At 45.9% G+C, this 22,779-nt stretch overlaps 1 protein-coding gene across 1 annotated transcript in view; it reads right to left on the reverse strand.

Annotated features, from left to right (window-relative positions):
• The window catches only part of CHMP4C (charged multivesicular body protein 4C), a 34,512-nt gene extending 18,424 nt beyond the window's left edge, over positions 1-16,088 (reverse strand). The window contains exons 1-2 of the mRNA XM_088471415.1: positions 15,761-16,088; positions 3,098-3,275 (exon numbers count right to left, since the gene is read on the reverse strand). Of these exons, the coding sequence (XP_088327541.1) occupies positions 3,098-3,275; positions 15,761-15,953 (371 nt within the window). The 5' untranslated portion in view covers positions 15,954-16,088. The remainder of the gene's footprint in view (positions 1-3,097; positions 3,276-15,760) is intronic.
• Positions 16,089-22,779: the final 6,691 nt, after the last annotated feature.

The raw sequence follows: 22,779 nt of genomic DNA on the forward strand, positions 1-22,779 counted from the left end.
ACAAAAGGTGGAATAAGAAGACTAAAGACAGGAAGAGGGAGTCTTGTTGAGGGAGACAATGTAATAGCTGATCATCTTAATAATTATTTTTGTTCAGTATTCACTACTGAGAGAGAGGGAAAGGGGCCACAGTTAAGTTGCAGGTGTAATCAGAAAAATGAGGTAGAAAAAGCACATTTACAGAGGAGAAGATCCTATCAGAATTCTCAAAACTGAAAGTGGATAAATCAAAGGGACCAGATGGGATACATCCAAGGATACTAAAAGAGCTTAAAGGGGTGCTGGTAACACCATTAACAGAATTATTCAACCAGTCACTAGTTACTGGAGTAATTCCAGAGGACTGGAAAAGAGCAAACGTCCCACTGCACAAAAGTGTAAGCATGGAAGAGGCAAGCAACTACCGACCAGTGAGTCTTACATCAGTAGTAGGGAAATTGATGTAAACACTCTTAAGGTGCGTATCCACTAATAGACGGAGAAACGAGAGCACGATTATGACATTGTAATCGTGCTGTTATTTCAGTCTGTGATGTGCCTTCACTGAACATTCAGTCGTTCAGTATAGGCACATCCATCATCCCCTGATGTGATCGTCCGGTTGACCAGCATGTACGGGCGATGATAGCTGTCAAAAACGACCAGCGGGCATGCGCATCGCTGGTCGTTTTTGGCATTCAAATGCCCGATTTGCGGCTGATTACTGAGCGATTGCCAATTACGATGTCGTAATCGCGCAATCCCTCAGTAAGGTTATCTCAAATCCAGCAATTTGCAGGATCCCAAACAGCATGGATTTACTGGAGGGAGATCATGTCAAACAAATCTTATTGACTTTTTTGACTGGGTGACTAAGGAAATAGATAAAGGGGTGGCAATAGATATGGTATACAATTGGGAAGCCGGCTGCCTTAATACCGGCAGCCGGCTTCCCGACTGTCATATCCCGGCGAGGGTGAAATGCCGGGTGTCTAGATGTAGACGCCTGACATTTCCCCGATGCCAGGAGACCGGCGCCCGGCATCCCGATCGAAGGGATGATGGGCACCGTGAGCTGACAGCCGCGGGGGGGGAGGGTTAGGTTTAGGGCACCCGGGGGGGACTTAGGGTTAGGCACCCCCAGGGAGGATTAGGGTTTACTCTAGGGGGAGGGAGGGTTAGGCACCCCTGGGGGGACTTAGGGTTAGGCACCCCCCGGGGACTTAGGTTTAGGCAGCGGGGAAGGGGGGGGTTAGGGTTAGGCACTTAGAGGGAGGATTAGGGTTAGGCACTTGGGGGGGAGGTTAGGGTTAGGCACCCCTAAGGAGGGTTAGGGGGTTAGGTTAGAACATACTTACCTATCGACGATCGGGATTTCCAGCGCTGTCGGGCTTCCGCTGCCGGGAACTCAGCTGTGGTCAGCCATGCGGCCGGTGGTATTTCATACCGATTCCATAGATATAGCTTATCTAGACTTTAGTAAGGCTTTTGACACTGTTTCACAGACTGTAAAATAAACTGGATAGCATGGGATTGGATACAAAGATATTTGATTGGATAAGATAATGGCTGCAGGATAGGAAACAGAGAATTATAGTAAACGGAGTGCAGTCTCAAGAGGAAAATGTTACCAGTGGAGTACTTCAGGGATCTGTACTTGGACCAGTGCTTTTTAATATATTTATTTGTGACACTGCAAATGGTATTGAAGGCAACAGGGTAGACACACCAGGAGGGGTAAAACAAATGATTGATGATCTTGGTAGACTAGAGGAATGGTCAAGAACGTGGCAACTACTGTACAGTTTAATGCCAAAAAATGCAAGATCATGCACTTGGGTCTCAAAAATCCAAAGGCTAAATATAGTATTAATGGCACTATACTGGAAACTACTGAAGAGGAAAGGGATCTAGGAGTCACTATTTCAGGTGACTTAAACATTGTAAGGCTGGGTACACACCTAAAGATTTTCTGTCCAACCATCAGCAATCTGAAAACCACAATTGAACAATTTGAAGATTTATTGCCCGATCTTAGGATTTCCCAATCGAGCAATCTGCGCCCATACACTATAGATCTGTTTCAGTGATTTACAGATTGATTGCAGCAAACACAGATCTTCCAATCTTGAAAGGCCCATCATTTTACTGGTAACAGTCTGCAAATCTGCTGATCATGTCCATACACTAGCAATTTACAGCCCCAATCGATCTGTGAAATTCAACATGTTTGGCAATCTGATTTAACAATTCCAATCACTTTTTGGTTGCAATCTGCCATCTGTGAAGCCCATACATTGCAGATTTTTATACACAATCAATTGCAAGTTGCAGGATTGCCACAATCGATTGCTGATGTATGGGGGCCTTAAGGCTTGTGTGCTCAACTATGGAAACCAATCTATGAAGCAGCCACCACACAATTAATGTACTGACATTGCAGTCTGGAACCCAGCAGTGATTGCACCCTAATAACTGTGAACACATAGTTGTTTGGAAAGGTGACATGTTGAGTGCAAAGCCGTGGACTTTGGGCCTGATTCAGCAGTGCTGAACACAGATTCCCGATGTTTGGGAATCTGCGCAGGCACGAGACCCATTCTGTGAGTGTGCAGAATGGGTCCTGCTAACTCACTCGCAGACAGGCAGCAGACTGTCAGTGATTGACAATCTGCTGCCGTTTGTGGGCGGGGAGGGGGCGGCGATGCCCTCCGTTTCCCGAAATGCAGACGTGTCGCCGCCGTAGCTGGGAAGGAAGAGGCCAAGATCTCCTCCTCTAAACTGCTGTGACCGGCTATGGAACCGCATGGTTCACCGCAGCCGGCCAATGGTACGCAGATTATCCGATGCTGCGTTGGACAACGCAGCTCAGAAAAGTAATGCACAGGAGGCGTGAAGCCTCCTGCTGCAACCCATATCTGCAAGGATCACAATTGCAAAGCTGCCTGCATGCATACATCATATCTATAGCCTGCATGCAGCTTGGCAATTACGATCCTTGCAGAATCTGGCCCTTTGTTTCAAACTTGTATAACAAGTTTATGTTTAATTTAACTTTTTCACTGATTTATAACATCTAGATCTTATGCACATTAAATGAAATACAAGACATGCTTACATGTTTTGGTGGACTGTTTTCATTGCTTTTGCAGCATAACCCATGTTTTTCAACACCTCTGTATTGGTGTGGGAGTTCTCTAGGGCTTCTCTCTGAAATTCAATGGTGGATAGCGTCCCATCAATCTGCGTCAGCTGCTTCTCCAATCTCTTCTTTCTCTTCAATGCTTGTAATGCAGCTAAGGGAAGACATACATTTGCATGTTAAAGGAGGCCTCTAGACATTAAATAATAACACACATAGATTATATATATATATATATATATATATATATATATATGTATATATATATATATATAATACAAAATGGTACTGAAAAAGTGCTAGACCCAGAGGATTTCTATATAGGTAATAGTTCTTAGATAGGTCAGTCTGGTGAACTATAATCCCTTTCTCACGGTGGCAGCTCTATGTTCTCCAGTTGGACCGTTGTTGCAAGATCCCAAATTTATGAAATAGAAAGGATGAGAACAAACGCCTTATAGTGTAGTATGATTGGCAGAATTACGGCATGATTAATAATAAAATGCACCGTATTAACCAAACATAATAGGCATTTGTTATTGTGTCTTCTCCTGGATCCACACCCTCAACACCTCTACGCATGCAGTATGTGGCACTAAACTCCAGTGATCACAACAAAAAGGGAGAGAATGATGCTGTCATAATGTAGTAGTTCCAAAACATTTATTTATACACATCACACAAACACACATAAAGATGGATAATTACATTTAAAAAGTTTCAATAAAGCTTATCTGAAAGTAGTAGCTGGTTGTACATAGCGGGAGCCACTCGCACATTTACAGCGGGACAGACCTCACTTATAAATTGCTAACTTCCTTGTACTCAGGCTGCGTATGCCATTGTAGTTGCTAATTTATGCACACCCCTGTAACGGCGTTTAAACGCACTGGCATGCGCACAGCATCTATTCACAGTAGGGGAGGAAGCCCAGGGGCAGCCCAGCATCTCGGGGATGCTGGGCATGCCCCTTAGCGATGGAAGTGGGGCGTGCCACAAGGCCACGTTCCTTTTGGGATAGGCCACGTCCCCTTTTCGGGAGCACGCGCCGAAGGCGCGCGAATGTCCCGATCAGCCTTCATCTATTGTTGGGAGGTATGCGCTCTGTGTGCCTGTGCCTGTGCCACGAGTGAGAGACCTGACAGGCTGAGGCTGCACCAGGGGCTAACAGAAAATAGCTGCCCCCATAGCAGGTTACAGAAAGATGGCTGCCATCTACCAATGGGGTGCCAGGTTTCCTTTCCCAGGAACCCAAGGGGCTGGAGAAAGCAAAGGGGATGGTGCTTATCATGAGAAAGAAGAAGCTGTCATTACCAAAAAAGGCTTTTTTAAGGAGTATTAAATACATTTCAGTAAGCGGGTTCAATACTTTTTCCTGTGTCATTTCACATTATTACACATAACTTCATTTATGGCCATCTATGGTTTGATATCTTTGCATGTGTGGATTGCATGGGTTGTTGCTGACATTTGGTAAAATTTTCATTACAATAGCCCAGAGGTTCCCAAACTCCACCATTACAGTCCAGTATTTAAGGATATATAAGCTTGAATCCAGATAGTACCTCAGTCAATTTGATTTAACTAATTAATACCCCTTTTCCACCAAAATTCCGGGTCTGACCCGGAGTTGGAACAGGGGGCCTGATTCAGAGCCGGACGCTATTTGCGCTCACTCGTTCAGAAAAAGGGGCCGGTTATTTAAATTGAGCGCTCGCTATTTGCGGTCTGTTGACGCCTCTATGTCTGAGCGAGCGAACGAAACATGCGCTCGCTATTTTGTAAAGACGCCCCCTGGCCGCTCGCATCCTACGTCATCTCCACTATTTAATTGATTAATCGAGTACATCGAAAGGCGTCTAAACTGCTCGCAGTGCTTGTGGTTGGATTTTCCTACCGCAATCATGCGAACAGTTCAGGCTAAGACACAACCAAGTGACGTGGTCAATGACGCTGCTTTGATAATTATGCACACCCTTAAAACGTCCGTTTTGACCGTTTGGCACGCCTGCGTTCAGATCTCCACTCCCCGTTTTCAAGCACCTTCCCCTGTTACCACCCACAAACGCCTCATCCTGTCACTCAAATTAGCAGGCACTCGCAATTTTGCGAACACACGTTTTCTGACCGCAGTGACTGGTTGGCGCATGCGCATTACGAACCATACGCATGCGCAGATGTGCGAACATCGCTCGGAGCGAACGAGTGGCCGCTTACGAGCGGCTCTGAATCAGGCACAGGGTTCCTATCCAGATCAGACCCGGAATTTGCCAGCGCCGAGTCGGGATATTCCCGAGTCGGCGCCGCTCACACCGGAGTCAGGTCTGCATAGACCCGGCTTTTCCGGCTTGTTTGGAGATGACGTCATCTCCAAGTGCCACTGAAGCCGGACCAATCGGCCAGCTTGCAGTGCACTCCAGGTCATCGTGACCCGGAGTGCGCTGTTCTCACAGTAGGGTTTCACAAGCTACGCCTGTGTTAAACCCTGCTATTTACCTGGGTTGGATTGCCGGGTCACTCAACCCGGCGGTCCAACCCTCTCCACTTTTACACCAGGGAGCTGCCCGGTTTAACCCTTCAATAACCCGGGTTTCAGCTCCGGTGTAAAAGGGGTATTAGTCACCTGTGCTCAAGCATGGAAATCCTTAAAACATGGACTGTAATGGCGGAGTTTGGGAACCTCTGCAATAGCCCCATTACACATATATTTACTGAGAAAAATGTTGATGTGTTCAATACTTACTCTAGCCGCTTTATATATATATATATATATATATATATATAATTGTAAAACAATATAATTATTAAACAACAACACAGTATATATAATAGAAAAATACTTAAAGATTTGAATGTGAGCTCTCAATAAACAAACTTTTATATAAATATATCATAAAAGATGCATCCGACAGCAACTGATCCAGGGACAGTTTATTTTAGATAGATAGATAGATAGATAGATAGATAGATAGATAGATAGATAGTTAGTTTCAGGCACCAGAAGAATTGACTATAAAGTCCAACAAAGCAGTAATGTGTCACAACCCGGCAGGGGCATTTCAAGAGAGGGGGCCCGTGTGCAGTCTCCGTCCCGGGCCCCCCCCCCCTCTCAGTCCGGCAGCCGGCAGCACACTGAGCCCAGCGCCACACTGAGACTCTGGGCACTAGAGTGTGCCTAAAGTCTTCCATACTGCACATGCGCAAAACACTGGGACAATGGCCACGGAGGCCATTTTTCAGGCTTTTTTTTACAACACTGTTACTGATGACGTGAGACTACGTAGTGGTAAATATAATATGGGTGCAGAGTGTGCGGTGTGGGCCCCCTGCACCACACACCCTGCACCTATTATAAATATGCCTCTCCAACTCGGGCTTGTTACTTCTGCCGCTGGGTCATTTACCACTCCTGTGGCCAGCCGTCTCGCTCCCCGTACTCAGTTTGTGTGTCCATTGTCATCCCTGTGAGACGCAAGCTACATTGTTTCAGGCCTACTAGGCCGCAGCTCACATCCAGCCAGACCTGGAGTACTGCTGCCCCGATCACCTGATCGCGATCCAGCCAATCATTAGCCAGCCTGAGCCAGCCAGTATCATCTGACACTGCTCATCCAATCCTGGCTATCCCTGGGGTATATATTCTAACCTCTGGCTCTCAGTCATTGCCAATACAATGTGTAGCTTAGTCCCTACTGAGTGAAGCGCAACTGTGCTCCAGTTACATTTGTTTATCAGCCTGCTGGTGCAGTTCTGATTGTATTTGCTGCACTAACCTTCTCTGCCATTCCTCTCCTGTGTAATCAGCATCTCAAGTTGTACAGGTAATTCCAGCCTGCTGCAGTGTGCTTTCTATTCTACACCTGTGCAACGCATCCACCTGTCTGCTCAGGTATATCAGCCGGTCCTGATTATTCCACAGATACCATCAATTCTGGTTTTTGGTCTGTGTCTGGTCCTATCCTCTTTAGAGTGCTCCCAGACTACGGAAAAAACCCAGTTCAAGCCTGATAAATACTTCTGCCAAGTTCTGCCACGCAAGTGTCCTGGACTACAGAGCCAAACTAAGAAGAGTGCTTTTAATATTATCAAGTAACAACCCAGTTCAGCCTGGTTAATCTACTGCTACACTCTTCTCTGCTACATACATATATTATCCCATCAACAACACCAATGTTCCTGGTGGTCTAGTGGGTACGATCCGGCATCTCTCTGCTGAGACCAGAGTTCGATTCCCGGTCAGGGAGGCATCTATTCACATGTCAAGAGGTCTCCTCAGGCCTGCCAGCTTTGCCTACACAACTCCCACTTCTCAAACAGACATCTACCTGACCCTGGATCCACAGACGGGGAAGATGTATTATAGCGGCACTTATTGTGCCACTATAACACTTCCTGCTTCGCCTCTTTACCGAGGCGAAGCAGGAATCACTTAACGATGAGGTGTATGAACATCGGAGCGGGAGAGTAAAAAGGCCCCCCTCTCGTGATCCCCGCTAGAGCTCACAGCGCATCAGTCTAATGCTGATAAACTGTGTCTCACACCCGGCCGGCTCCACTGAGCAATGCGCGGGATCTCGCAAGTATTGCGAGATCCAGCGTGCAGTCCTGGAGCCGGCACTACTACTGTTCGCTGTCCCTGCTGTGGTGATAGGGCAACGCCAAGCTGCAGCTGTCGTTACAGAGATGGACGCAGTGTGAGATACACCCAGCTCTATAACCTGGCACATACTGTATAATACTGTTCTCTGTCCATACAGCTGGTGCATATGCCGTTACAGAGATGGACGCAGTGTGAGATACACCCAGCTCTGCAAACTGCAAAAAAAAAAGACATCTTATGCAGCATTTTATGCTGCATATTTGGTGCAAAATATGTCCAACTAACATTGGCCCTTCAGTAATTTATGGCACTCGATGATGATGTTCACGTAGTTGAGCTTTTTTTTGCAACTGCAATGCACAAACATTTCTACAAACTTGTATAGGGGAATGCAGAACACAGACTGTACACACAAAGGCGCTGTTGTGATCAAGATAGACAGACATAGGAGGAAATAGTTAGATGGAGAAACTAACCCTGTCATAGGGCTGGTGCAAGTTTCTATGGTGAGACGGATGGTGGCGTCTACTGCATGCACAAATGCTGAAAGTGGGCGTCTCAGTAATTGTACATTCGGCCACACGGATGTACAGCAGCTGGTTCCTTCTCCAAAGGGTTAAACAGATGTTCCTTCCTAAACTGGTGCTAGTAGATGCAATAGGTGTCCCCAGATCACTTCTCCCCAGCAAGTTTTATCAGGATGGGACAGAAGAATGGGAGCAGTACTGCTGGGACTGGGAGGGAAAGTGACAGTAGACTGGGAGCAGGGGTAATGGGAGAGGAAGGGACAACAGACTGGGAGAATGTGTGCTGGGACTGGGAGCACTAGTGCTGGGACAAGGAATGAAAAGAACAGCAGACTTTGGGCTCTATTTACTACAATCCGTATTTGTAATGCAGATTGTAGTGTGATATTACCGACTGCGAATTCAGGCAATATCACAGGGATTTACTACAAAACCCTTGCAGGGACAGAGCTTGCGAGAAAGCTCTGTCCCTGCGAATCCCCTCCGCACACTAGTCACGGTATTTTCGCAAAAAATACCGTGACAAGTGCCCCGCATATGCGCTCACCGGCCGCCACTGTTACCCCTCCTGTCGCCAAGCCCCATCGCTAAGCCCCGTCCCCGCAATCGCAGACCTCCCGCGACCCCCCCCTCCCTTAATTACACTTACCTGCAGTTATTGGGCCTCCAATGATGTCCTCTGTTGCTCTGGTCAGTTGACATCCCATACTGCACTTTGACCCTGTTAGGTGATGACCGGGCCCCAGTGCAGCATGGGAGAATAGCTGACTGGAGGGAGCACATCACCAGAGGCTGAAATCGGCGAAAAGTGTCCTGTTTGGGCACCGAAACGGCACTTTTCGCGATCGCGCCCAGCACTTTGGTCGGGGTTAGCCGTTTTACGCGGCTAAACCCGACCACTTTGGGTGCCATCAGCGTGAAACGCTGGCACAATTGAATAGCGGCCCGTGATCTCCTGTCACTTTAGACGGGAGATGCGGGCCGCGAAATCAATTGAATTCCGCCCTATAAGTCCCGCTGTCAACACAGAGAACAACAAAGGTTCCTTCTCCAAAGGGTTAAACAGATGTTCCTTCCTAAGCTGGTGCTAGTAGAGCAATAGGTGTCCCCAGATCACTTCTCCCCCAGCACGTTTTGTCAGGATGGGTCCCTGACTTTCTCAAGACTCTTCCCTAATACATATCCATGAAATTAGCTTAGAAAAATGTGACCCCACAGAAAGGGTTAAATTTATTATGAAGCGTTTTCCATAATCTGATTTAAAGGAGCAATAATATTAAATACAAAACACGGCACGCTGGTGGCTATAATCATAGCATTGAAAAGCACATTGAAAATTTAGCTTTCAGCTTCTAAGGTTAGTGGAAAAGTGCATTTGTTTTTTCATGGTCATTTTCTAAAGACTTTTTTTTTTAATATAGAGTCTTAAGGTGCATACACACGATCAGATTTTTTCTTCAGATATGGACGATAACGATTTAAAAATCGTTCAGTCGTTCATATCTGAAGGAAAATCGTTCATATCTGACATGCCTGAACGATGGACGATCAACGATGCGCGTTCCCGTTTGTCAGATAACGATATCTGACATCTGATGGGTTTGCAGTCAGACTTGGACGATTCCATTCATTTTAATGCAGTCAAAAATCGTTCAAATCGTTCAAATCGTTCAAAACTTTGGTCAAATCGTCCAAATCGTTCAAATCGTTTAATCGTTCAGTCGTTCATCTGACAAATCTGACAAGTCTGACAAATCTGACCGTGTGTACGCTCCATTAGTGCATGGTTATTTTTATTAACAAAGATAAAACCCAGCTCCTACTGGAGTAGACTTATGGAGCGTACACACGGTCAGATTTGTCAGACTTGTCAGATTTGTCAGATGAACGATTGAACGATTAAACGATCTGAACGATTTGAACGATTTTACCAAAGTTTTGAACGATTTGAACGATTGAACGATTTTTGACTACATTAAAATGAATGGAATCGTCCAAGTCTGACTGCAAACCCATCAGATGTCAGATATCGTTATCTGACAAACGGGAACGCGCATCGTTGATCGTCCATCGTTCAGGCATGTCAGATATGAACGATTTTCCATCAGATATGAACGACTGAACGATTTTTAAATCGTTATCGTTCATATCTGAAGGAAGAATCTGATCGTGTGTATGCACCATTATTAGAATTAATCCCCTTCTCTTTAATATGTCCTATACTTTTAAGATGGGTACAGAAAGTATGATGTGTACCCACTGATGCGACCCACGATCCCAGGGCAGATATGTCAGCCGGTCCCTACACACGGGGCGATCCGTTGCCCGACCGCCCTATATTATGGCCCCCCCCGCATAGCGTTGCATGGGATCATCAGCTGCATCGCCTGATCTTTCTGCATGTACAAAATATCAGGCGATGCAGCTGACGACCCTACGGGAGCGCAAAATGCATGATATAGTGCATACACACGTAACAATACTGCTGATTTATCGTTACGATGCGTCGGATCATTAGCAATATCGTTCCGTGTGTAGGGGCCTTAAGCTTAGCTTTGGGAGCTACACTCATTCTTAAGTACACTTCTACCAATATAAAACAAATCTTCAAACACACAAAAGTGCTACATGTAGCAAATACAACCAAAATGTCCCTTAAGTGTTATGATTAAAATAAGCCTTTTTTTTTTATTTAATGAAAGTGGTTCTAGTATAATACCTTCTTTCCTCCTCTCTCCCTCTCCTTTACCTTCATTTCTGGGTAAATTTTACGATTGTGCTTTGCTTATACTCTATATTTATATTGTATTATTTTTGTTCAATTTGTGACTTTGTTCTGCATATTTCTGGTTTGCAAAGCACTAAGGGCCCTATTTACTACAATACGCATTTCAAATGCAAATTGTAGTGTGATATTGCGAATTTAGGCAATATCACAGGTAATTATCAAAAATCCCCTGCAGGGACAGAGCTTGCGATAAAGCCCTGTCCCTGCGAATCCCGTCTGCAGCCTTATCACTGTATTTTTTGCAAAAAATACAGTGAAAAGGTGACGGGTATTTTTATTTTTCACAATTTATTTTTAGTAACTTTGGCCATATCACATTTCCCATTAAGTAAGAAGTGAGTCCCAAAGTCCAATTGAACCTGCAATGAGCAGGAGAGTTATACTCATGGGACTTGCTAGTAGATGAGATCACTGTGACTGAACTCACAGACTTGGACTGTAGATGAACTGGATAATATCTGGAGGTTGCAGACGTGAAACCGAAAATTTTAACCAGAATAGGATTAGAGGTAACAGCAAAGTAGCTCTAGTGAAACCAAGACTAGAACCAGAAAGAGACCGGAGGTAACAGCAGAGTAGCCGGAGTGGAACCAGAGGCTTGAACCGGATTGAGATTGGAGGTAACAGCAGAGTAGTCGAAGTGCAACTGGAAACTTGAACCGCTATGGGACCAGTGAGAACAGCAGCCTGCCAGAGTAGAACTGCAGGCTTGAACTGGAATGAGACCAGTGAGAACAGCAGATTGCTGAGGTAGAACCGCATGCTTGACCCGGAATCGGACAGGTGAGAACAGCATCTAGCTGGGGCGGAACCGCAAGCTAGAACCGGACTGGCTCCGGTGCTTGAACACAGGTTGGTAAAGTGAAGACTGGAAGTTGGACACAGCACAATACTGCAGAGTAGATGGAGCAGAATCAGAAGCAGCGGCTTACAGAAATCCAGTAGTCAGCAGCACAGATTCAGCAGTGGATTAGAGGTAGCACTTACTTACTGGTGAGTGAGATCACAGAACGTTAAGAACCACATTGTTCAGACAATGTTTTGGTCTACAGTGCAGGCTTAAATAGGGCCCTCTTGTAATGGATAGGGGAGGCAGTAATGTGAGCGTAGCAGGTAGAGACTGGATATTAGGGGGAGATGTATCATCGGCGACATCGCCAATGCGGTACATCCCCCCCGACTTCGCGTACATACCGCGGTTAATTACCGTGGCATGTACCAAGAATATCGCAAATAACAGCTCTCTCGATGAGAGCTGTCCTTTGCGATGCTGCCGGGCAGAGGGACTTCCGGTTTAACTCCCAGGAGTCCTTCTGCGCATGCGCAGAAGGACGCGGGCCGCGGGAGCTCATGGGAGGGATCCGTCCGGATCCCTCCCAGCCCCGAGCGTCGTGCTAAGAAGCCCATAGGCTTCTATTGGGTAAAGCCACGTGAAGGTGGCGTTACCTAGCAACGCGAAGCAGCAGAATGCAGCACATTCTACTGCTTAATACATATGGGGAATGCGGTAAAACCCCCGAAAACTGCATTTTCGGGGGTTTTACCGCATTTTTGCCGTTAATACATCTCCCCCTTAGTGTTCACCTGACCACAGACAACATGGCTCTGCCCATGTACCTCAGGGAATGTACAGTATTGACAGCACTCTGGGACAGAATGACTAATCTTGGTAAAGCACCACCGGACAGGGGCCTATTCATCATCGGAGGCCATATGGTCCCCGATGATTAGGTACTGAAATCGCTGTGAGGGATACTTAAGTATCCAACTCGCAGCGAGGGATAGATTACACAGGAGCAATTCATCATTGCTCTGGTGAGGGGACAGCTGCTCCGAAAAGCTGCTGTCCTCTCGGTTAGTATCGCAGCTACAGAAGTAGCTGCGTTACTTACCACCTCCCCGTCGTCCTGGCTATGCATGCATGACACGGTCACGCATGTGCACAGCCTCTGGGGAGTCCGTGAGAAAGCAGTGGAGGGATCCCTTTTTGCATCCCTGGAATTCCTTCCCATAGGAAGGAGCGGGGCTACGAGATGAAGATCCGTCTGAAGATGGAACTTGTTCTCGGCAGCAAAATCCGAAAACTAAAAGTTTGCTGAATATCAGGGAGTCCTATCGGACCCCTGATGATGAATTCCCCGGTAACTAAAACATGCGAAAACTAGTGTTTCAGATTTTGTGACGTGATGACAGGAAAGGCTTTGTCAGAAGCTCAGAGCCGCTGGCAAGCTGCCAATGTCTGACATATTAGGATGCTGAGTTATGCGCAATGCAAATTGGAGGTACTATTGTGTGGCCAAGCCCTTTCCCCATGAGACCACACCCCTTTTTTGGATTGGTGCTAGTTAAACTATCTGGGGGAGCACTAATGTGCTTTCTGGCACAGGGCACCAAAATGTCTAGTTAAAGCTCTGTTCACGGCACCCCTGCAGTAGCAGTGTTACTGATCGTGGGAACAGCTGCTTTTAGAGATGAGATGGATAATTATTAGGGGATGGATGATGAACAGGCCCCTGTTTGTGAAATGAGTGTTTCTGAGTGTCAACTGGTGCGGATGCATGGTAGACAATTGCCTTGTGGGAGTGTCACGGGAGTGTAGCCAGAATTGCATCCTATTCTGAGTGTGCCCATGCAGAGAGGAGACCTATTTCAGTTGGATCTCTTGCATCCAACACAGGGTAGGTGAAGTGAAAGACCTGATATCAGTGATGACGGCTGCACTTGCCAACAGTAGACAGTGAGGGAGTGCATACGTATGATTACGTGGCATATTTGTGCTAGAATTCTGTTAGCAAAATATCTGCTTATCGGATGCAGCAGCATATGGAGTTGCATGTGACTTAGAATTAGGCCCTAAGGTTTCACAATATTGCTTTGTTGTCCCACGTTTCCTTGGGTAAATGGTTGCACTTGTAATGCAGAAGCCAAGTAGTAGTACACCAGTCCAGGACCTTGGTACAAGTATCTGCAGCTAGTTTTATAAGGAGCACAAAAATAATCAAATCAAACGTAAATTCTGTCCTTTCTGGCTCTAAACAAAATTATTCCCTATTTCAGAATGGAAGGACCTAACTTCCCACTCATAAAACAGCACTTACATTCAGTAATCACAATGTCTCCCAACAGGCCTCTGAACTGTTCCCCAGGCAGTGGGAAACTGACTTCAGAAAATGACACACTCTTTATCAGCCTCTCACAGGTGGTCTGGCATACAAGGCTCCTAAACAGCTCCTGCCTACAAGACTAAAGCTAAAAAGCTGGGGTATATTTATCACCCCTTGACAACCTTTCCAGTGTTGTTGCCACAATTGCTACTAACTGTACTTAATGTGAGCCAGTATAAAACAATATAATCTCCTTCTTTCTCCAACTCACCACTTGGTGATGAATTGTCCCAATATAATTTGTCGCCAAAGCTGTCATTGATGAGGAGTTATATACATAGTTCTGAATGCATTTTGGTCCCTAGAAAAATGGCTGCCACATGTATAGTATGACCAGTTAGTAATAGAGGCACACTGTAAGGTGGAAATGAATTCACCTGTAAATTATGTTCTGGCTAAAATGTATTACCCTCAGCAGAATGAATAAACCAGGAGCTCTAGTATGCCCCAGGCAGATACATTACTTATAGAGCCAAGTCACTTACTGTAACTTACTGTTTGTTATTCTCAGTCTCTGTTCCAGGTGTGTCTGTCTGTGTGTTCCATGTGTGTGTGTTTGTATGTCCTCTGGGTAATCGACATGAGAGAGCTGGGTGACACAGAACCATAATGTCATAAGCTCTTTAACACAATGTATATACAATACACAGACACATTAAGTGCTATCACATTGTATTTGTGTTTTAGACTGTACAGTAGCTTATTAAATTAGGGCTAAATTTCATTTAAACCTGTCAAAATGCATAAAGTTTCGGGAGCTAGATGGCCCCGGCCATTGAAGTACATTTACCGTACCAACACTTGTTTATTCCACTTTGGGCACTAGCTAGTAGGATACATATTTTTAGGAACCACGTTATATTGGAAGGTAACAGATAACCATTGACAGGTAACTATCAGTAAGTTATCTGTTAAGTTACTGATGGTTGGTCTAATCTTCATTGATTACACCAGATGACAGGGATAAGATCTGCTCATTAGTATTAATGTCTCTCAGGAGTTTTGGGTTTCCAGCTATCAAGACAAAACTTCCTTCTCTTTCTCCAAGATACTATTTCACCTCTGCATTCTCTTCACTAATAGAGAAACTTCATTATTCACTAGAAGACAGGAAGTGAACTTCGAGTACTAACAATGAATGTCTACAATTCTCCCAGTAGCGACTATGAAGGTAAACTAACTGGAGTATAATGACTGTACAGTAACAACAGGGCCATAAAAGAAAGAAAACAAGTTACGCCTTTCCTACCAAGTCCTAAGAATAGACCTCAATCCTGACTGCTGTTTTCTGTGAAATTCTACCCAATGTTTGCTTAACCCTGTGGTTACATTATGAATGTGTCTGCTTTCCAAATGATTCTTAGAGAAACTATTATAAAATATATATAAAAAACTATTATAACATTTTATTTATTTTATTTTTTTAAGATGATATTGAGATAGCTCAGCAGTTTAAAAACCTGAATGATCAAGTGAACATTTTGTTAACCAGCCTTGATACAGGGGAAATAATTCCACAAGTGGATTAAATATCAATCCATTAATGTCCCCTCTACTCACCTCTCTTGTTCTTGGTACCATGTTTCCTTGCGGTTGCCAGTTCCTGCTCGATCTTTTTTTCCAAATACTCCTGTTTTTTAGTTAACATTTCCTCTGTTTCCCGAAGTTTAAATAGAGCCTCTTGAGCGCTCGGACCTCCTTTCTTGCTTTTGGAAGAACTAGAGCCTCCGAACAGTTTGGTGATCTTGCTCATTTTTCTGTCTGATTTACTGACTAGCACCAGTTAAAAGGGATGTATCCAATAATACTAGAAGATATCCTTCCGACAAAATTCTGGATATAGCTAGGATTGTACGGAGAGCTGACCTAGTAGTCAGGCACCTGTCATTTCCTGTCAAGTAAAACTGGAAAAGCGACTTCAAAGATCAACTTGGTAGAAGGGTGGAGCAACAAGAGCACGATCAAGTGACTTGTTACGTAACCAAATACCTGCCTGATAATCACACACCTTGCTAACAGCAGATACTGACTAAAATGTCAACGTGTTTCCTTTACATAATGCAGACACCAAACAATGACGTTCTGTTTGTGTTATGTTAAAGAGTAACCCAAGCCACTACTTAACATTAGTACAGTATAGCCCATAGGCTATGTATGACTGAGCTGGATAATGTACATTAAATAACTGATGTATTTATTCATTAAATATGTCCATCATGCTCAGTTACCATTTTAGAGCAGGGTGCCAGATGGAAGGTGTATCTCTATGCGAAACAATAGAGTGTAAGTGACATGCTTGCACAGCATAAATGCAGATTGTTGATTGGTGGACTTATGCAGAGGCACAGGTCCAGTAATGTCACAGCAGCTTAACTGACAGAAATATCATCTTTTTTTTCCCCATGTATTGGATACAGGGCCTGATTCAGCAAGGAACGCAGTTGCTAATACGCACGCAATCAGTCGATTAATTCGTACTGCGCATGCATCGCGCGTGGCATACACTGCAGTCAGAACTGCGTACGCAGACGCTACGTAGACTCTTTGCAGTGATTGACAGGAAGTGCCATTTGTGGGTGGTGACGGGGGAGGGGTGGTTGGCCGAACGCAGGTGTGCCATTGCGTTTCCACGCCGTTGCATGGGCATGCATAAATTAGCCACTGTGATACCAGACGCCTCCCGAAGTCTCATAGGTTGCTCAGAAGTTAGCAATTCCTGGGTGAGATGTATTAATGCTTACCGCCAGTGGTCTAGGCTCTGAAGTTGCAGCGGTGACTTCATCGGGTTCCTTTCAATAAAGTAAACGTGAGCGTCATTGAACTCCCGCAATGCTACATACACAGCTGATGGGACTTGCAGCTGCGCGTATGTAACATGGGAGGCAACGGGAGTGCGGATGTCACCGCTGCAACTTCAGAGCCTAGACCACGGCGGTAAGCATTAATACATCTCGCCCCCTGAGTGAGGTCTGACCTGCCTTAACTGTGCGTCTGGGTCCGATGTTACCGATTGTTTCGCTATGTTGCCCTAGTCTACGGATGTGAGTAAGGGGAAGCGGGCGTCCTTATGGCAGGATGCGATCACAATGTGAATGCAAACATTTAAATAACACCGCTGATATTAGCAACTGCGGTGCGTGCGTATAAGCAGAATTGCGATCCGTAGTGATTCAGGCCCACAGTTGTAAATGAATAGCATGTGGTGGTTTCAGCTGTCTAAATAATATGGATTTATTTCAAATAAATTTTTTCGCTTAAAGGGGCGCTGTTACTAGCAGATGTCTTAGGTTTTCTGCTATTATGGGGTCAATGTGTTACAGACCTTGGGCCTGATTCAGACCCACTCGCAAGCGGCTGTCCGCTCGCAAGTGGGTCGATGGTCTGCACTGAGCATGCGCACGACGGAGGGAGCTCCGTCGTGCGCATGCGCCAGACACGACGAGCGAAGGACTTTCCTTCGCTCGTTGTGTCCGATCAAAGGGGGCGTGCTGTCAATGTTGATTTACAGCACGCCCCCTTTGGTGGGCGTGCCGGGGGCGTGCCTCCCTGATGGGGGCGTTCCCACGGGAACGCCTCCCGTCAGAAGCCGACCCACTGACATCACTAGTGATGTCAGTGGGAGTGATTTTGGCTCTGATAGAGCCAAAATCACTCCGGAGCTTGCGGTTGAAAACCTCAACCGCAGGCTCCGGCTCGCAATTTCGATGGTCGCGATGGTCACGACCATCGCGGCCATCAAAATGCACGCTCGTATAGCCTGTGGGTGGTGACCCACAGCTATACGAGCGTCCAGGAGGACGCTCCATGAAAATGGAGCCCGGCCCTCATGCAGAGCGTGCGCTCTGCTCAGAGCGTACGGCTCTGAATGAGGGCCCTTATTAGTGATTTACTATGTGTTATTATTTAAGAAAACATTTGTTTTATCCTAATTCATTCAGGGTCCAACGGTTTTAAATATCAGGATGAATCTGAATAATCCGAGGCGCTCAGGGCCCATATTCATCATGATAAACATTTCATTGGTGATCATTTTTTTTTTAACTCGCTGCGAGTTCATTGTTAAATTTAGACCTATTCATAATTTCCCAATTACTAAAGCAGGGGTAGCAACCAGTCAGAGGCAAAGAGACCAAAAATATCTGTAGGTATGTCAAAGAGCCGAGATCATGCGCACGCCAAAGGCGCACATGCAAAGAGAGGCGTGGCCAGCTAGGCCTGCTGCGATGCCTTCCCCTGTGCGCTGCTGTGTCCTCTGACTGGGGTCTCAATCCCTCCTCCTGCTTCTCTTCTGCAGTGCTTCATTCACCCCCGCAGCCAGCTCCGATGTCCTCACTCCAGTTACTCCCTGGTACTTCAGTTTCCCTGGCTGCCATCTCCGATGTCTTCCCCTCCACACTGCTGTGTCCTTTGACTGGGGTCTCAATCCCTCCTCCGGCTCCTCTTCTGTGGTGCTTCATTCACCCCCGCAGCCAGCTCCGATGTCCTCACTCCAGTTACTCCCTGGTACTTCAGTCTCCCTGGCTGCCATCTCCGATGTCTTCCCCTCCACACTGCTGTGTTCTCTGACTGGGGTCTCAATCCCTCCTCCTGCTTCTCTTCTGCAGTGCTTCATTCACCCCCGCAGCCAGCTCCGATGTCCTCACTCCAGTTACTCCCTGGTACTTCAGTTTCCCTGGCTGCCATCTCCGATGTCTTCCCCTCCGCACTGCTGTGTCCTCTGACTGGGGTCTCAATCCCTTCTCCGGCTCCTCTTCTTTGGTGCTTCATTCACTCCCACTGCCAGCTCCGATGTCCATCCCTCATGCTGCCGGGTCCGGTCTGAATCTTCTCCCCTGTCGCCTACTTTCCTCTGCTCCGTCCAGCTGCACAAGGTGCAGTGTAAAAGGCATTTTCTGATGGGCATTGGATGCTGTACGCCATCTCAGGGTGGCATACACTATCACTTGCAAGTTCCAAATAAAATGTTTTTTCGGAACTTGATGAATTACATAATTTCTATGTCCCCATACTAAAGTATGGGGACTGTGGAAATTATCGTGGGATAATTATAACCAGGAGATATCTGTGAACTTTAATTTTTTACAAAAGTAAAAGGGAAAATGTTAATTTTCTCACACTTTTGTAGAAATGAAGGGATGATGAATAGACCCCATTGTCTGATAAATTGCATACAAAAAAAAACATTCCAGATCAGTGCAATATGCAGTAATATGGAATGTTACATTTCTGTGGGGACATTGCAAATATTGTAAAGACCCATTTGCATGAACAAACTGAAAATGAAGAAACAGTAAGTGGGGGCTTCCTTCTAAATAGCGTATGTCATCTCACCTTATTACACTGAATTGGTGGCTAGCCCCGAAGTAAGATAACGCAGCAAATGTGCTGAAGGCTGCCATATTGGGATCATTTGAGGCAGGGGCATTTCAAGAGATGAGGGGGCCCGTATGCAGTCTCTGTCCGGGGCCCATCCTCTCTCGCCGGTGGCCGGCTGTGTATTGAGCACAGCGCCGCACCGCTAGACTCTGGGCACTAGAGTGTGCCCAGAATTTACAGCACAAGCACAGGTCACCGGGAAAATGGCGCTGCGGCCTTTTCACTACTGCACATGCGCAAAGTGCCGGCAAAATGGCAGCGTTGGCCATTTTACAAACAATTTTGACAGCGCTGATACTGGCGCCGACGTGGAATTAAAAAAAATGGGTGCATATATTTACTAAAATGCGGATTTATATAAGTGGAGGTGTTGCCCATAGAAACCAATCAGATTCTACTTATCATTTACCTTATAGAAGATAATAGCTAGAATCTGATTGGGTGCTATGGGCAACATCTCCTCTTCTGTAAACCCGCACTTTAGTAAATACACCCCCTATGAATTTTATGATGTTTCATTCTGGCAAATATCAGCTTGAAATGTCTGATGCTGAGTCCCGGACATTAAGGCCCAGCACGCCACTATCATCCAGAGATGTACAGAAAAAGATGGGAAGAGGATATTGGAAATCTGGAGAATGAGGACTGATCAGATGCTTGGTTCACGGTCCAACAAAGGGCTTGATTCTGAGTTGTATGCGATGACGATGTCGGACGCAGGCGAGTGATCTTTTTCTACTGCGCATGCGTCCAAGTGGCACTGCGCATGCGTTTTGAGTCCTTGCGCACTAAGTCACAGTTGCCATTGAGGTGCTCGGTCTCACAGATGTCTTTAAAAGGTATTGGGAATCCCTGAGTGGTGGCTGGGAGGTGGCTGTGCGCATGCACAGAGCAGCCCCATATTATCGGAGTATTGTGGGTGCGCAGCTGAAGTGGTTGTGAACTCAGATTCATTATCATTCACATTGGAAGCCAATCTCTGATGGAGAATCCGCACCTAGCACGGAGCTGGTGCAAGTTTCCACGGTGCGACCGATGGTTGTATCTAAAGACTCACCAATCGGTATTTGAGCATCTAATAACGGTCAAAGTGGGTGTCTCAGTCCTTACTTATGCAGGCATGTGGCTGTGCACCCGGGAATCTTTTTAGTGCCATTTGCATAAAGTCACTGAAGCAATACTGGCAAAAGATGCACACATGGACGCTGATACAATCTAAAACATTGTATCTTATTTATTACAGAGATATGGGAAATATAGCTGCAGCAACACAAGGGAAGATTCCCCTTACTTGTTTCACAAATGTTTCCTAACTGGAACCAAGATCTGTATCTCTTAAGCTGGGTACAAATTAGACGATGTGTACCCAGCACAACATCACTGGCGACGGTCGGCATGCGGCAAGCACATACACACTTGCCGATGCCGTGTCTGACGGTTGGGGGGGTGGGGAACGTGTCATGCTGTACTTTGCAGCATGGTATCATTATCGACATCCCCCGTCGGCCCTGCGACCCACATGAGAGCACATATCATGGGTACAAACTAGAAAATGTACCTGATATGTCGCTCCGATCGGCGGGATTGGATGATATATCGTGTGTGCCCAGCGTCATGCACCTGCTCCAATTACAGGATTTTTTCCGGCTGCACATACTACAGTATGTGGAATCCTTTCCCTCATACAACTATACTATCCCTTTGCCTCCAAGCCATTAAGTGATCCCTAATAATCCACCTTTTTAGTTAAATATATTAAATTACTAAACCACCTTATTAACCTCTTTAGTCTTTTCTACCTGGTTACCACCCTCCTACACAATCTACCTGGTTACCACCCTCCTACACAATCTACCTGGTTACCACCCTCCTACACAATCTACCTGGTTACCACCCTCCTACACAATCTACCTGGTTACCACCCTCCTACACAATCTACCTGGTTACCACCCTCCTACACAATCTACCTGGTTAACACCCTCCTACACAATCTACCTGGTTACCACCCTTCTACACAATCTACCTGGTTACCACCCTCCTACACAATCTACCTGGTTAACTCCCACCTACACATTTTACCTGGTTACCATCCTCCTACACAATCTACCTGGTTAACACCCTCCTACACAATCTACCTGGTTACCACCCTCCTACACAATCTACCTGGTTACCACCCTTCTACACAATCTACCTGGTTACCACCCTCCTACACAATCTACCTGGTTACCACCCTTCTACACAATCTACCTGGTTACCACCCTCCTACACAATCTACCTGGTTACCATCCTCCTACACAATCTACCTGGTTACCACCCTCCTACACAATCTACCTGGTTACCACCCTCCTACACAATCTACCTGGTTACCACCCTCCTACACAATCTACCTGGTTAACTCCCACCTACACATTTTACCTGGTTACCACCCTCCTACACAATCTACCTGGTTAACACCCTCCTACACAATCTACCTGGTTACCATCCTCCTACACAATCTACCTGGTTACCATCCTCCTACACAATCTATCTGGTTACCACCCTCCTACACAATCTACCTGGTTACCACCCTCCTACACAATCTACCTGGTTAACTCCCACCTACACATTTTACCTGGTTACCACCCTCCTACACAATCTACCTGGTTAACACCCTCCTACACAATCTACCTGGTTACCATCCTCCTACACAATCTACCTGGTTACCATCCTCCTACACAATCTACCTGGTTACCATCCTCCTACACAATCTATCTGGTTAACACCCTCCTACACAATCTACCTGGTTAACACCAGCCTACACATTTTACCTGGTTAACACCCGCCTACACATTTTACCTGGTTACCATCCTCCTACACAATCTACCTGGTTACCACCCTCCTACACAATCTACCTGGTTAACACCCTCCTACACAATCTACCTGGTTACCATCCTCCTACACAATCTACCTGGTTACCATCCTCCTACACAATCTACCTGGTTAACACCCTCCTACACAATCTACCTGGTTAACACCCTCCTACACATTTTACCTGGTTACCATCCTCCTACACAATCTACCTGGTTACCATCCTCCTACACAATCTATCTGGTTAACACCCTCCTACACAATCTACCTGGTTAACACCAGCCTACACATTTTACCTGGTTACCACCCTCCTACATAATCTACCTGGTTACCACCTTCCTACACAATCTACCTGG

This window comes from Taudactylus pleione, unplaced genomic scaffold (genome assembly GCF_031769625.1).
Source record: "Taudactylus pleione unplaced genomic scaffold, aTauple2 ptg000114l, whole genome shotgun sequence".
NCBI lineage: Eukaryota > Metazoa > Chordata > Amphibia > Anura > Myobatrachidae > Taudactylus > Taudactylus pleione.